General features: G+C 43.1%; 1 protein-coding gene across 17 annotated transcripts in view; it reads right to left on the bottom strand.

Moving 5' to 3' along the window:
* Window positions 1-511: 511 nt before the first annotated feature.
* The window catches only part of MAPK8IP3 (mitogen-activated protein kinase 8 interacting protein 3), a 49964-nt gene continuing 33865 nt past the window's right edge, over window positions 512-16610 (bottom strand). For all 17 annotated transcript variants that reach the window (XM_039360590.1, XM_039360594.1, XM_039360596.1 and 14 more), the window contains 15 exons: window positions 16011-16106; window positions 15624-15788; window positions 13615-13780; window positions 12591-12776; window positions 11459-11645; window positions 10777-10899; window positions 9740-9820; window positions 8998-9065; window positions 8276-8424; window positions 7919-8090; window positions 7331-7444; window positions 7064-7102; window positions 5791-5973; window positions 4131-4274; window positions 512-3392 (listed from right to left, as the gene is read on the bottom strand). In XM_039360590.1, coding sequence (XP_039216524.1) covers window positions 3271-3392; window positions 4131-4274; window positions 5791-5973; window positions 7064-7102; window positions 7331-7444; window positions 7919-8090; window positions 8276-8424; window positions 8998-9065; window positions 9740-9820; window positions 10777-10899; window positions 11459-11645; window positions 12591-12776; window positions 13615-13780; window positions 15624-15788; window positions 16011-16106 — 1995 coding nt within the window. In that variant the 3' untranslated portion in view covers window positions 512-3270. The remainder of the gene's footprint in view (window positions 3393-4130; window positions 4275-5790; window positions 5974-7063; window positions 7103-7330; window positions 7445-7918; window positions 8091-8275; window positions 8425-8997; window positions 9066-9739; window positions 9821-10776; window positions 10900-11458; window positions 11646-12590; window positions 12777-13614; window positions 13781-15623; window positions 15789-16010; window positions 16107-16610) is intronic.

Genomic DNA, 16610 nt, shown 5'->3' with positions numbered 1-16610 from the left:
CCACTCCCTTCTAGCACTGATGATGTTACCTAGTTGGGTCACGAAATGTCTGCAAGAAAACAAGCCAGCTCAGAGAGCACCAAGGAGCCCACAGTCACCTTCCTCCTCCTCCCCCTCCCCTTCTCTTCACAAACCCCACTCCCTTCGAGCACTGATGATGTTACCTAGTTGGGTCACGAAATGTCTGCAAGAAAACAAGCCAGCTCAGAGAGCACCAAGGAGCCCACAGTCACCTTCCTCCTCCTCCCCCTCCCCTTCTCTTCACAAACCCCACTCCCTTCTAGCACTGATGATGTTACCTAGTTGGGTCACGAAATGTCTGCAAGAAAACAAGCCAGCTCAGAGCACCGTGGCCTGCACAATATGCCCCAGTCAATCAGAACTCTGAACACACGCTTGACAATGTCATTTTTTTCACTGGTGGGTATTCCAATAAGAAGCCGAGGCCTCGGCGGTTTGCAAGTGGGATGCTTCCATCTTTCTCAGGGGCTCAGCAATGCTCTCAGACCCGTGACGATAATACATTTTTATTACATACAGAACAGATATGATTTTCACTTTGTTTGGTAGCACATCAGGGCGAAAGCATGGGAGAGGTGTGTTTCCATACAGCCGTCTCTTTACATCTTCAAACAGCAGAGAGTTTACAGCCTCAAGACACATTTTTTAAAAAATCCTTTTATAACGTACAAGTTAACTTTACATACATCACAGTGGAATTGCAGCAGGAAAAGTCCGTCTGTGAGGCCCACCAAGTCAGCCTTTCGCCAAGCTGGCTGATCACCCCTAAAAAGGAGCCCGTTCTTTGGGTGCTGTTTCCTTCACCGTCTCCTCCTCTCCATGCCGTCACACGTGTGCTTCTTTCCAACTGCAAAAGGCTTGGGAGCAGATGCAGCAGACAAGCAAGGTTAGAATTAATTAAGTGCCAGAAAAATGAGAGAGGCTGGAGGCTTCGTCAAACTTTAAAAACAAAGACAGAAACAAATGTGGTTTCAAATGCATGTAAGAACGGGATATGCTCTCGTGCCTTTGCTAAGTTTTATTTTTGCTTAGTTTTTTTTTTCTTTGCAGAGTTTCTTAACCTCGGCCGCTTTAAGAAGTGTCGGCCTCAACTCCCAGAATTCTCCCTCACTGGAAGTCCAAATTTCTTAAAGTAGTCCAGAAACACTGGGTACCCATCCCATGCGCACTCTGTCTCTCTTTATATAGGCTTGCTTGTTCATTTGTTCATCCTCCCTTGGGAAAAAGCAGTGCTCTGTAGCTTTATCCAAAAACACGTCCCATCAAACTATGAGACATGAATAGCACTATGGCTCCAATCAACCTTTCGTTCTTAAACCGTGGAGCCGTTTTTTGTTGGCTTGATGGGTTGTCGTGCTCTATCAGCCTTCCTCAATTGGCTGCCCTTCCTGTTGGAAGTACAACTTTCTGAATTCCCTTTTGGCCAGGTGGATTTAGAGCTTTGGGGAAAGGTAGTCCTGATATGTCTAGATAGGTGGTAGCACCTGGCGAAGCATGGCTGATCTCCAAAAGCCAAGCAGGTCAGACTGGGATGGGAGACCACCAACAAACCCCAGGGTTGTAGGCTAGACTGGGCAGTTGAAAGAAGGGGAAGAAGGCGGCCACGCGGACATGTTGATGAAGACCCTAGAAGCTGACCTTAATTCAATGAGTAATTGCTTTTGTAGACCCAGCTGGAAGGCACCCAGTTGGGAAAGGCTAGAAGAGGACATTCTTCACATCTGAGGTGGCCCTGCTGTCAAGATGGGAATCTGATCAAGTTCATCATCCTTTGAGCCACCTCCAAACACTGTATGGAAGATAAAGTTCATCTCCTGATCAGCTTTTTTGGACATCACTATACTCAAACAACACTCTCGTCATCTGCCTCAGATTCCTCTTGCTACTTCTACCAGTCGTGGTCTGAGAAGGAAGGCTTTCTCAACCTCCAACTGTCTTTCACTTCTCCTCTTCCCTACTTCCTTCTCCCGGACAATTGCCTATCTCTCTGCAGATTCCATTCCTACCTTCTCTGATCCATTTGTCCTCCACGTTTGCTTGATTTCTCCTGGCTTATAACCTGATTTTTCTCTTTTCTGAGATAGATAGCCTGAAAGACGCATTTTGTGACTTATATCCCAGCAGCTCCCAGCAGAGCACCCCCAGATACATCGACGGTCGTTTCAGCCTCCAAAATATCCATCCAACACAGCTCTGGAATACTACAATATTTCAAGGGTGAAGAAGTTCAGATTTTTCTGGTTTGCTGAAGGCAGGATGCTAAGCATGTACATTTGCCTTCCCATCCTTCAGAATGTCATTTGCTATAAGGCAGGTATAGAATCGCAAGAAGACAATTCCTCTTTCAGATTGCTTCCTTGATTGCCTGGTAAAGCTTTATTGTCTTTCCTGCATCTGTATCCTTCTGCTCCTCCCAAGAGCTTCCAGACTGGTGCCTAGACCGCAGTGAACCAACCCACCAGTGCCCAATTAAAATAAACTTAGTGACGGGAACTCATCCTGTGCCCAGAGCCCCTATTCTAGATACAATGCCAACTGCTGACCTGTGGCTATAATCCCCAAACATACCTGCAAAACCTTCCTGGTACAGATTTTAAGATACTTTAGCCAAGCTTGCTCCCAAATGCTTTTCTCGTGTCTGGACCTCACAGAATAATAGTGAAGGAGAAAGGACAAGGGATGTTGCTTGCTCTCAGAAACATCTCACTCGTACTGGCTTGGAGACCAACCCCAACTGTCAACCCAGTTTCCATGGTGGCAAAGGGAATAAGCCAGTTAAGCAGTTCACAGGTACTTTTCCCCATGCAGGTAGGTAGGTAGGTAGGTAGGTAGGTAGGTAGGAAGGAAGGAAGGAAGGAAGGAAGGAAGGAAGGAAGGAAGGAAGGAAGGAAGGAAGGAAAAGAGAAGGAGGGGGCTGCCTTGGAAAAGTTGTCCAGTCCTTCTGAGCCAAGGGTGGTCTTCCTTTGTGTCTTGACTTCTGATGGCAACAGCCTTCATCCAAAGATTCCCTCCTGCCGGAAAACCAACGGTAACCCAGCCAGTCTAGAAAGTCCATCAGCTCAAGACAATCACTGTAAACCTGGAAAGGGAGGGAGCCACTTTATGGCACAGGAAGAGTTGTAGTTATCCGGGGTCGGACTGGCCAGCGGTAGGAATTATGCAAAAGTTCTGTATGTACATCTTGGCATTCAGGGAGCGGGTGTCGGTAGAAGGGAGGAACATTATACTGGCTGGAGGCGGAAGAGAGGCTCATTCCGGGATGTAGGACACCTGCCAGACAATGATGTGGCTTCGTTCGGCCTTGGAGAGAATAGGCTTCACCTGGACAGCATCGCCCGTGTTGTCTTCGCTCTCGTCGTCTTCTCCGTCTCCTGTAAAGGGGAGAGGAACCAAAGAACAGAGCATGGAGGAGTTCCGTTCGCAGCAAAATCCCACCGAGCAGATGATCAAATGCAACCCTGTGGAGACCTTGCATTTGCAAGAGAGCTTTTCACTATCAAGGAATTTATGTTTCGCGCGGTACAGGTAGTCCTCAACTTATACTAGTTCACTTAGTGACTGTTCAAAGTTACAAGGGGATTGAGAAAAAGGGACTTAGGACAGTTTTTCACACTTACGACCGTTGCAGCATTCCCAGGGTCACGTGATCAAAATTCGGATGCTTGGCAACTGGCATGTACTTATGACGGTTGCAGAGTCCCGAGGTCACGCCATCTTCTGACAAGCAAAGTCCACGGGAAAGCCGGAGTCACTTAACTTAGCATGCCTAACAACTTCAGCGATCCACTTGACAACTGTGGCAAGAGCAGTCATACACTGGGGCAAAACTCACTGAACAAACATTTCACTTAACAACAGAGATTTTGGGCTCAATTGTGGTCGTAAGTCGAGAACTACCTGTACAGCAGCGATAGTATTGTGGACAAACGAGTATTTGAGACCTCTGAAGAAACAGTGAGCGTGTAAGAAGGGCCGCCACAAAGAAAGAAAAGACGGGAAGCTCAGTTCTGCCCTTATCAGCAAATCCTCTGTGTGGTTTCTTCTTTCCCCATCCCATAAGCGTCGGGTCATTATCCACCGCAGCGGCAAAAGTGCCCCGTGAAACTCACCAATCCGGAAGTCAATGTATCCTTCACCACCGCTTAACACCAGGACATTTTTCAGCTTCTGTTCTTCCTCCTCCACGGCATCTGTGCTGGGGTTCTCTGAAGGACTATCCAGGACACTCCCATTCAAAGTGGCAAGGACATTTCCTACAAGGACGTAGTAGCTGGTTAGTAGCAGCTCCACCCCAACCTTTTGAGAAGAGGATAAGGCTTTTTGGAAGAGCAGCTCGAAGCAAAGCGAAACAGGATTGACATGGAAATACTAACAGAGGGAGAGAATCAAGATCACGTGAAGGGTTAATACCACTTTACAAGGCCTTGGTAAGGCCGCACTTGGAACCCTGCATCCAGTTTTGGTCAACACGATGTAAAAAAGATGTTGAGACTCTAGAAAGAGTGCAGAGAAGAGCAACAAAAATGATTAGGGGACTGGAGGCTAAAACATATAAGGAACAGTTGCTGGAATTGGGGATGTCTAATTTAATGAAGAGAAGGACGAGGGGGGATAGGATAGCAGTCTTCCAATATCTCAGGGGCTGCCCCAAAGAAGAGGGAGTCAAGCTATTCTCCAAAGCGCCTGAAGGCAGGACAAGAAGCAACGGACGGAAACTAACCAAGGAGAGAAGCAACCTAGAACTAAGGAGAAACTTCCTGAGAGAACAATTAACCAGTGGAATAGCCTGTCTCCAGAAGCGGTGAATGCTCCAACATTGGAAATTTTTAAGAAGAGACTGGACGGCCATTTGTCCGAAATGATATAGGGTTTGGACTAGATGACCTCCATGGTCCCTTCCAACCACCACCACCACCACCTCCTCCTCCTCCTCCTCATTATTATTATTATTATTATTTATTTTTCTAAACCACGGGGCAATTGAGTAGCTATGTGGCAGCCCGTGAAGATTTGAAAATGCAACTGTGCAAATAATTATTTGTTCTTCCCTGCCAGTTCTTCCTTATTCATCTGAAATGCTTCTACACAGTGTAGCAGTTTTGTGGAGATCCCTATCTTGCCGTCTAATCACAAGCCTGTCTCTTCCCCGCTGTTCTCTGACGTGCAACTGCAAGACTAACACCATAATATGAACATTATGACTCTGATTAAAAAGACCACAGGGTCACAGATGCAGTGATTCAAACATATAGTAGAAGTAAATACAGCATTATCACTTGTTTTGTTCCTTTTTTTTTGCAATCAATCCATCAATATTTATTCAGTCAATGGTCAGAAAAATTTAGAAGGCCAAAACAAACAAAAAGAGGGCGGGCGAATAAACATAATATACTAATAGCTAGCAAGATAAATCACACATTATAACATTCCCTTCTCTGTTACTATGTCAATACTCAGTTGTTACCCAGATGATACATCTAAAACATTAATAAGTATAAAATATAAATAAAAACTATTTGTTTTTCAGTGTTTTGGCTAAGGTCAAATGTAGTACCTGTTCCCTTTTTTGCAGGACACTTAAAAATATATCCAGTTCACAGATTACCAGGGTTCTATGTATCAGTGTAAAAATCTTTCAGACTGTGCATACAGTAAGGTCTTTCCAGAAAGCTACTCTTATTTTGGGACCTGCATACATGGAACACAAATTGCTTGGGGAAAGTTGGTGTTGCAGTTGTCCATATAAAGACCGAGAGCTATTCTACTGACCAGGTACAGAGACAAAGAACTTGACTGCATCACGGTGTCCATGGAAACAGAGCTGGGCTTGTGCCATAGAACAATAGGGGATGAAGCTACTGGTGGACTTGTCATTGCTGTCATCTCCGCCGTAGACATGGATGACACCTCCAGGGCGGTTCCCTTCTCCAGATGTTGGCGAGGTCTTGTTAGCTGAGACCAAAGGAAGAGAAACAGAAGTCAACAAATGAGATGGAAGAAGATGGATGGTTATCTCCCCATTGCAGGCGTAAAACTGATTGATTCATAGCTTCATTTCACGGGGCATCTGGGAAATGTAGTTTTGCCCATTGTCTCTTTCTAGGAAGCTCCAAAGAGGTTAATGGAGAGGGGTCTAATTTTGGCAACTTTTAAGATTTGTGGACTTCAGCTCCCAGTATTCCAGCATGGCTGGCTGGGGAGTTCTGGGACTTGACATCCACAAGCTCTAAAGTTTCCAAAGCTGGACACTCCTGGTTTAATGCCAGGAGAAAGGCTGGCATTAACCCTCAAAGAGATGTGGCTTATTTAGAAGCGGATGCTTCAGGACAACGGCATTCTTTTCTAGGTTGAGCTCTGTGAGCAAACCCAACTGACTCAAGGACAAGCAATACAGACAGTCCTCAACATACAACCATTCATTTAGTGACCAAAATTACAACAGCATTTTAAAAAAGGGACTTATGATCAGTCTTTGCACTTAGGACTGTCGCAGCATCCCCGTAATCACATGATCAAAATTTGGGTGTTTAGCAACTGGCTTTTTTTTTTTTTTTAGAACATTTGCAGCATTCCAGGGTCATGTGATCCCCATTTGTGACCTTCCTGGTTTCCCACAAGGACAGTTGGATTGGCTCAACGACCATGAGGATATGTGCGTGCAGCCATCTGCACTTCGAAATCAGGTGGTCATAAGTCCCTTTGGGGGGCAGCCTATCAACCCGGCAACAGGCCATTAAGTGAGGACTGCCTGTAACAATTGCTCAAAGACAATGAAAGGGAAATTACCAAATATTATGGACAATCTCCTAATCTCACACTTTCAGGCAGTGTGGGTTATAATCATTCCCATCCATGTCACCCACTGACCTGATTCACCCCACTACTTCTGCTGTTCCATTTCCCTGCAATTTTTGAGTGAAAGAAGGGGGGGATGAATAAATGGTCCAAAGAAGACACGCGAGCAGACGAATCAACCAATAGAAAAATGAATGGAAAGCTTTAACATCTGAACCTAGAAATCCCTTGTTGGTTTAGCACTTACCCCTGAGCCCAAGAAGTTGACCTCGGTGAAGGACTACAGCTAAGGCAGAGGAGAAAGCGAGGAGAGAGAGAAAGAACAGAAAAGAAGAAAAAAGTGGTTATTGGGAGAACAGCTAAAAGGGAATCTTGGCAGAATCGCGTATCATTTTACGGTAAGTCATTTATTTTTTTTTCCCACAGAGAGAGAATTAAATGCATTAGAGAAGATCCTGCGTTTCTTTATACAACAGAGGAAAAAAGTGAAATCATGAAAGCGTCGGGCACTTACTCTCGGTCAAAGGGATAGAAATGACCACTCCATTGCCCGTGCCGACCCACAGGCGATTGCCAGCGATGAGTAAAGCTGTGATCCGCACAAAGGAGAAACCTAGTTTTCCAGTCCCTGAACAGAAGAGCGACATGAACATTGGTTGGTATTGTGCAAGCAAACCCCCAAAGTTCCAGAAAGATCTACCAACAAACTGTTGCAAATCAGCCAGCTCCTGTAGGAAATCATCAGATGGAGCTGGACGGCGGGGTCAAACACATCATTAGTTTGGAATCCTTACATAGCCACCAGAGACCCAGGCCCTGCAATGTGAATTCCATTGACTTTGATTTATCGCCAATTTGCCTTGACCATTAGTGGGTCAGATTCTTGCATATAAGTAGCATGGAATAAACTTTTACTGCTTTGAACTCAACTCTTGTTCCTGGTTACTTGGGCCTAACAGCTGTTTAACCCAAGCTCCTCAGGGACTTCAAGGACCATAGAAGAACAATGTTGTGGGAGGCAGTGCTAAGTACACGGAGCAGCAAGGAAAAAGAATTAAAAGGATTCCAAAGGATGGATGTTTCCAATGCCATTTCAATTTACCTAACATTTTGCTGACATAAGGCTCAATATCCACATCCTGAAGATGTTGATGAGTGTGGGCATGATAGAGCCGTAGGGTGGAGTCCAGACGGATGGAAACCCAAACCCCATCTCCAATCCAGGCCAGCTGCCGGATCTGGCTCTCCCGGCGAGGATGTGCATCAAAGGACTTCTGGAAAACCATGAAGGAAGGAAGATTTCATGAGAGTTACAAACCTAACTTTCTTAGGTTTCCTGTATGTCCACCAGCACATCACAACCTCAAGTATCAGCAACAATATTCTAAAATTATAGCTTTTCTAGTAATCATCTCAGCTGTCTTGCTTAAAAGTAATCCTGATCAGATACGCCTGGTACCTCAATCTGCATCGTCTTTGGCTGGATGACATGAATTTTGTTCTTATAGCCACACCACACTCTGTCGTATACCACAGCCATGCAGCGAATGGAGTGATGGGTGTGGCCTAGATCCATGAGATGGTAGTTGCTGAGATCCCATTGACCATCTGGAGGAAAATGGAAAGAGGTTGGAAGGGGAGAAAAGAGGAAGAGCTGTTTTGATACTGGCATCCTCTTGAGAAATCAAGCACGTCTTTGTTAAGAATTACACAACCACTGAATCGAAAGGGTCCATTCGGGTGACTGGATCCAACCTTGGCTTTAGGAGTCTTCATTAAAGCATCTCTAACACATGCTTCTCCAGCTCCTGGTCCAGCAAAGGAAGTAATTGGTTCTACAATCGAATCACTCATATAGTATGACATTTTTTAATACAACTGAATTGGAATCTGTTTTCTTGTAACTTAAGGCCACTATTCCACGCTCTGAACTCTGGAAGCATAATCCAATCTAGGCCAAGGTTAATAACTGAAGCTCTAAATATGAGCATACGTATCCCAAAATTCTATGGAACATACCACAATGTTTCCTGTCTGCCAGATTCTGACAATTGCAGAGTTAAGTGGCCATGAGACAAGGTAATTTTTACAAGTATATCCCCAGAAGTAATTAATCCTAATTAATTACTGTTTCCAGTCATTTTCAGCAACTGGGTATCATTTATAGCAACTGACTCTTACCTTCTCCCCGGTGGAATATGGCAAGGGTCCCGTCTGCCAGAGCCACAAGAACACGCCCTTTTACATGCCTAAATGGACATAGGAAGGGGAACATAAATTGGGAGGTTACATGGAGGTTCCAGGCGATATCTTTGAGAGAGAACAGAATGATGTGCATCTGAGAATTCTATGACAATCATAGAAACAAGTTATGGATTTAGCGAAAAATAACAGCAAAGTTTCAAGTATCAATAATGTAGGATTTAATTTAGCTTTTTTGAGACCGGAGGTGATATATATAATAAACCACCCAGAATCAGTCAGGTGAGCTAGGCAGTGTATAAATTTGATACAGATGAGAGAGGGAGAGAGGGAAAGGGAGAGAGAGAGTTTTAATGCAAATATGGACCTGCATTCTGAAGATGCTATCTTTTACCAGATCATTTTAGATTATCTAGCCAAAATATATTCTAACATTGTCCGCTCTGACTGATGGTCACTTTCTAATCCTGCTATTTTATCCTGTTAACTGGAGATGTGAAAGATATTATAATATAGTACAGAATTCTGGTTTCCTCTTTATATTTCTTCTATCAGGTCTGATCTGGTCCACTACCTTCTACCACCTCAAGTTCTTCAAAGTCATGGGCGGTCATAGACTTTTCAAGTTCTGATTCTTTTCATTTTATTTTAACAAGAAATGTCATATGTAATGCCATACGTATTTATCCAGAAGACCCCCAAATTCATCTTGTCTACTTACACCAAACTTAATACTGAATCCTTCAACTTGATAGAATGTAGGCACTTCTTCCAGTTGGACACTGCTGAGTGCACATACAACCTGGCAAGAGGGAATATTGGATAGGTTTAGGCTGGCAGTCAAGTAGAAGCATCTGGTAAATCTTCTTTGGGTTCAGAAGCTAAATAGAACCAGTTCTGGTTGGTACTTGGATGGGAGATCATCAACAAAACTCTCTACTATAAGCCAGATGTGACACTGAAAAAAAAAACACCCCTTAAAATAAGCCAATGGTAAGTTGCCAAGAAAATTTTGACCATTTGTGAAATGGTCAAAAACTGAGTCCATTTGAAGGAGAGTTTACAATACATTTTTACCTAATTATAACCAATGTTGTTCAAATTCAGCAACTTTAAGATGGCTGGATTTCAACTCCCAGAATTCCCCATCCAGTATGAATTGAAGTCTATGTATCTTAAAGTTGCCGAGTTTGAAAAACAACGCTATAGATCTTTTCTGGATGAAGGTCCAGTTTGTGAAGGACTTTCCTCAAATGTAGTGTAACAGAGAACACTCCACCCAAAGTCTCATTTCCTATGACACTCAAGCCTCGTGACATCATTTGTGTGACAGTGTTCTACCAGAACCACCTATGAGAGAGACTTATCTATTTATATCCTGTCTTTGTTATTATTTATAAATAATAATAAATATCTAATAGTCCTTCCTCCTCCACAACAATAACCTCATGAGGTGGGTTGGGCTGAGAGAGAGTGACTGGCCTAAGATCACCCAGCTGGCTTTCATGGCTAAGGCAGGACTAGAACTCACCATCTCTTGGTGATTGGCCCACCCAGTTAGCTTCCATGGCTAAGGCAGGACTAGAACTCCCCATCTCCCGGTGATTGGCCCAGAGTCACCCAGCTGGCTTTCATTGAACGCATGGTCTCTTTCTTTCTAGCCTGGTGCCTTAAGCACTGGACCAAACTGGTTCTCCAACTGAGATCTGACGGAGTTAGTAATAGGTGTGCTGCACAAACAAAGGTTGAGATTCTTACCACCCATTCTGTGCTCCAAGCCACATGGTGGGGGCAGCACTGGTGGTAGCACCCACTGTATTGCCATTTGCCTCTTGATCCTGCACTACTGTGCTTGACTCCATTTTTGGATGTCCATTCTCACTGTGGGCAGAAAAATACCCCTTTTAAGTGTCTGCTGGTGCAGAAAAGAAAAGGCTTTATACAGGTAGTCCTTGACTTGTGACTACAGTTTGGCCAGAATTTCTGTTGCTAAGCAAGGCCCGGTTTTATGGCCTTTTCGCCACGGTTGTTAAATGAATCATTGCAGTTTTTAAGCGAATCAAGCAGTTTGCTTAATCAAATGATTTTGCTTGTAGGAAACCGGCTGCCAACAGTCACGAATGATGATCAAGTGACCCTGGGATGCTTCAGCTGTCATAAATACATGCTAGTTACCAAGTGCCCGAATTTTAATCATAAAATTGGCGATGCTGCAACTATAAGTATGAGGGTTGGTCATAGATCATTTTGTTCAATGCCACTGTAACTTTGAACAATCAGTAAACAAATGGATGTAAGCTGGGAACTACTTTTATTTGGCCAAGCTTTGATCTTCTTTCACATGGCGTTCTCTATTCTGTAACTGACTGTCTCTTTTCCATTTATTCTAATTCGTTGCTGGAACTTTCCAGGACAAGAACACGCAACGTCTCCTTTATACCTGTTCTGCCTTGTAGGTGCCTGAGCTGGAACTGGATCGGTAAACACATGTTCTGTAAGGGGGCCAGTCCGGACCTGGGCTAGCTCCGTTTCACTCCCGCCGTTCTCTGGCACCTCCGTGGCTTCGGTGGCCTCCTCAGTGGACTGGGACTGATCAATCCTAGCATTGCTTGTTGCAGCCACTTCATCTAAAGGCAAAAAATAAAAATAAAAATCTGACATTAAAGATGAAGAAAAAGACGAACAAAAAGAATGGTTACCTTTAACAGATATCCGTCCAGCTACCAACGGAGAAGACAGGCCCCATCCCTCAAAAATACATCATGAGTTTTAAAAGACAAAATCATCCAGAGCTGCTGGGAATCCGGCAGGATATAAATTTAAAAATATGTGGTTGGTCACATAGTCATCCAGGTGTTTAGACTGGGTTTGGCATGTTTATCCAACTATCCAATTGGATAGACAGATGTTATTATCTGTTCACAACACTGTGAAGTGACAGCTTCCAGTTCTTTAGCTAGTGTTGGCCTTCATACGCATCAAATTCTTCCCAAGAGGATGCTGTAATGTATCCGTGTAGTATGTAATGCACCCAAACAGTATGGCTTTTGCAATTGACAGGTGGCGATTTTGCATTATTATTAAAATAATTTGGTAACTTGAAGGAAAATGGAAGACAATTTTAATTGTCACTTATTGGGGGCTTCAACAAAGAAAAGTAGAGTCATAAGTGAATTGCACTTGCTAATTAGAAAGAAAAAAATCATCTCTATCAGAATACTGATCATTGAAAAGGACAATCTACTGCAACCCAAAATGTATCGTCAATGGCCTTTTTTCCTTCACTAAGATTATCCTGATCAGATCCAGATTCAGTGGTGATTAGCTTAAATGTGTGTAGTTTTCTGTTTTCTTTTTCCTCTTGATAAGCAGGACACATTCATAATTATAATCATATGCTAGTTCTGGACAGCAAGATTTTATTATATACTGAGCCATTTGGTCAATCTATTTTAATCCTGTACAATTAAATTTAAGGTTGTTCATCTAGTAAACGAACCGCAAACAGGCTTAATTAAGTAAAAGCAAGCTGGGGGGAGGGGAACTGTCCTTTAAAGCAAGTGGAAACATACTTTGTCCTTTATCCAACACGGGGGTGTCTCCACGGGAGGAGCAATTGCTACTAGGAACATTGCAACGAGTTGCACAGCCAACTAAAGTGATGCCTGCTAAGACTCCATCCGTTCCTGAAGATTCCTCAGGATTCAAGTCCCTTTCCAGAAAGATTTCTCCAGGAGGATAGTCGGAATCGCAGGCCGCTGCAAAGATGAGAAACAGAAGGCTTCAAGATCAGCGGGCCACATCTACGTAAAGCAGCATCATTGGTATCTTAAGCTACACTGTATTAAAGCAACCTCATTGATATCTTAAGTAACTTTGGCCATTGGAAGATAAGTGGATTTCAACTCCCAGAATTCCCCAGCCTGCAGGCAAGGTGAGCATGTCACATCCATGTAAAGCAATCTCAATGGTATTTTAAGGTTTGGAAAATACCGTGAACTTCACCCTGCCATTCACCACTTTTCCAGGCAAAATATCCATTCAATTTCCAAAAGATTAGGATTTATATTTGGAAACAAGTGAGAATGAAAGTTACTTCACATTCAGGGTTTAAAAAATCATCCCATCCCACTATGTCTAACCAAATCAAATTTAGGCTTGGATGTTAGCTACCAAAGCTAGTTTCCCTTTAAATATGACTTAACAATACAACAAGTTTCCCTTGGGAAGCTTCTGAAGATCATAAGGACTAGGACTTTTTTTCTCCCCCAAAAAACTAACAGATACAGGAGATAAAGTCCCAGCTTCCGTATTAACATTCAAGCTTGCCCATAAAGGTCTGTATTGTGTTTTATGGAAAAAGGCGACTGTTTTTTATGAATGTTGTAAAGTATCTTTGATTCTAGACTGCTATATTATTCTAAATCTATTCCTCATGAATTACAAGCTTTGAAAGCAACAACTGAACATTGATGGACCAACGTAGCATTATCCAGGATAGGGAATGACAAGCCTTTGTAAGCTGCCCAGAGTCGCCTGGTAGGTGGTAAATAATAATAATTGTTTTTTTAAAGTCCAAGATCTGTCTTCGCTTGCCTGGAATGCTGGAGATGCAAAGCACGTGGGCGTTGCAAACTGTGAAATGATCCACCACCGTTCCTGGTTGGTTGGCATCGATGATAACCACTTTGCTAGTAGATAAGGTGCTGGTGAGGATCCATACTCTACTGGAGGTGGCATCCATCTCGTGCAATTCTTTGGTCTGTGAGAAAGCAAAAAGGTAATAGGCACATAGCCAGGGGGAGGGCAAAGAGTGGGAAGTTGCATGTTGCATCAGAACAACCTTCCAGGCTGAAACTCTCGTTGGACTATCATATTGTGGCATGATTTTGGACAGACTTCCATCCAAGGCCAACTTACAGCTCCTGCACTTTGTCGTATAAGTTAGAAATAGGGGACATGGGAGCCTCCAAATGTTGCTGAAATGAACCCCAGTATCAGTTAACCTAAGTTCTCAGTTGGCTCCAGGATGTTACCAGAGTAACATCTCACATTTGTTATCACTGGATATGTTCCCTGTGCTGACTGTGGTTCTGCTTTATGAATGAACCCATCTAGAGTGGGACAGTTCCTGCAGTACAGCTAAGCAATATCAGCTTGCTAAAAGATATTCCATTGAATGTCAGTTCAAGAATGTGCAGATAGTTCTCAACTTACGACCCGTAATGGAGTCTGTCCGGTCATAAGTCATGACGGTCATAAAACGGGGTCATTCACACCGGCCAATTTTATGACGTTATGGCCTGTTTTACGGGAATCATTAAGCAAACGCTGCAATCCCAAAGGAAATGCTGGTAAGCAAACCAATTGTTTTCAGCAAAAACATCATACAACACAGTCACGTGACTGTGAGACGTTGCAAATGGCTGTAAATGAAGCTGGTTGCCAAGCCAAATCATAAATACATCTGGGGAGGTCTGTCTACTCCCTGTACAGTATTTCTCACTCGTCTGTGGATTGTCCCACTAATCTGCAGGCTTGGAATTTCAGTCAGATTCTTCAAATCCTGAACAAGAGTAATTGTTTCAGCAACGAAATTCAGCTGCCACTAATTTTATTGAACTAAATGTTTAGGAATGCTGAAGCTTCAATATTCATTATGTGTAGAAATTAAGTGAATAACACTGCTATGCCTTGAAGTGCAGTGTGACTTTATCTTTCAGGAAGATACTGTCTTTTTTTAATTAAGTTTTATTCATTTATAACATCAAATATGAAAATACAAAAGCAAATAGTAGGTAGGGGACAACAGTAGAAAAAAGGGAAACAAAAAGGGTGTGAAGAAAGAGGGGGGAGAAACAAAAGGCATTGACTTCCGACTCTCTGTTGCAGTAAAATCAGACATTAAAATCAAATCTCAACTTTTTACATTTCTATAGTAGTATGCACTAGCCCAGGGGTAGGCAACCTTGGCTCTTTGATGACTCATGGACTTCAACTCCCATAATTCCTGAGCCATTTCTGCATCGGCAAATCAGTCTAATCCAGTGGTTCTCAACCTGTGGGTTGGGACCCCATTTGGGGTCGAACGACCATTTCACGGGGGTCACCAAACAAGGCTGTCCGCCATTTCCCCCCCCCCTTTCTTTAGCTGTGCTACTCCCTTTTATTCTATTGGCTTTTGAAAGCCAATAGAATAGACTCTCTTGAATAGAGTCTAATTCTATTGGCTTTCAAAAGCCAATAGGAATTGTCCAGGCTGTCTCTGCCCTGCTGAGCCCGCCAAAAGTCCCATTCTGCAAACGGTGCTGCACCAGTTGAGTAGTCCTCGACTTACGACCGGTTGGGGGTCGCGGCATTAAAAAGGTTGAGAACCACTGGTCTAATCGGTAAAACCCAAAATCATGACATCATTTTTTTCCACCTCAAGCACAAAGTCCAGAAGCGGTTTCCAAATAGAAGGAAGACATTGTCTTCTATTGATTATACTGATTATTATGCTAATTATACTGCCCAGAAAAATTTTAATGGTTTTTTATATTATTATCCAGCCCTGAACGAAAAAATGCCTACACATAATGAGCAGAGCCAACTATATGCCCAACCTTTTTCTTTTCTGGAGAAGTGTGATTACTCTTCATATTCTCTCCTTCTACCTCTCGATCACATGTCAGTGGGTCACATCCCAGTTCAGGCTTTTGACCATTTGCAACATCCGGTTCCAACCCGGGCTTCCAGCCTGTCAAATTTACACCAGCTGCACACCATAACTATAAACGGAAAGGAGAAAACATGGAAGATCAAATGCAGGCTTTATTTCTGCATTGCCCATAGGTTGTGGTTCACAACAATGATAGGAACAGTGTCACAATGAAACGCTTAAAGAGATGTGAACTGTCTTCTATAAGTGTGATTCAGCAATCACACTTGACCTGCAGGGTGGAACTCTTCCCATGTAAGAAAGGGAAAAATTTGCTTAGGGTTGACATTACCTTCATGGTAGGGTCCTTCTCCACTAAGGGGCGACAATAAACAGGGACAGGGACATTTTTCATCCGATTATCTTCTTGGCCACCGTTGGGACTCAACTGTTGAGGATGAAGAGACAGCACAGTTCATTCATGTCATAAAGCTGTGTGTTTCTACAGCAAGAAAGTTGCGGGAGGTTTTGGGAAATGTTGATTCTTGTCATCTTCAGGTGACAAGCTTAACCATATGAATTGTACTCCCACCTTACTAATAGAGGGATAAATTGGAGAACATTGACCAAAGAAGTGAAGTTGCTATTTTAAATATGCTTTCTATTAGCTCCTCTGAAGGAAGGGGGGTCCTGAGCAACCATTGGTAAATATGCACTGTATATTGCTTAAAATAAGGAAATAAGGAACAAAACGTTAGATTTTTATCGAAGTCCAAAGTGTTGCTGTTTTGGGGCAGAAAAGCATGCTCTTCACTTTTACTGTCTTTTAACACCATTTTTTGGCTTTTAGAGCCTAAAATCACCCAAACACCCACACTTATAAGATCAACCTGAATCAATCTATTTCAAGATGACCATTTTTCTACTCAGGAAGTCCTTGGCTTTTTCTATA

This window comes from Crotalus tigris, unplaced genomic scaffold (assembly GCF_016545835.1).
Source record: "Crotalus tigris isolate CLP2741 ecotype Arizona unplaced genomic scaffold, ASM1654583v1 scf7180000019173.45859301935:6455823, whole genome shotgun sequence".
NCBI lineage: Eukaryota > Metazoa > Chordata > Lepidosauria > Squamata > Viperidae > Crotalus > Crotalus tigris.
Note: the sequence above shows the minus strand (reverse complement) of the source record. Positions and strands in the feature narration are given on the sequence as shown.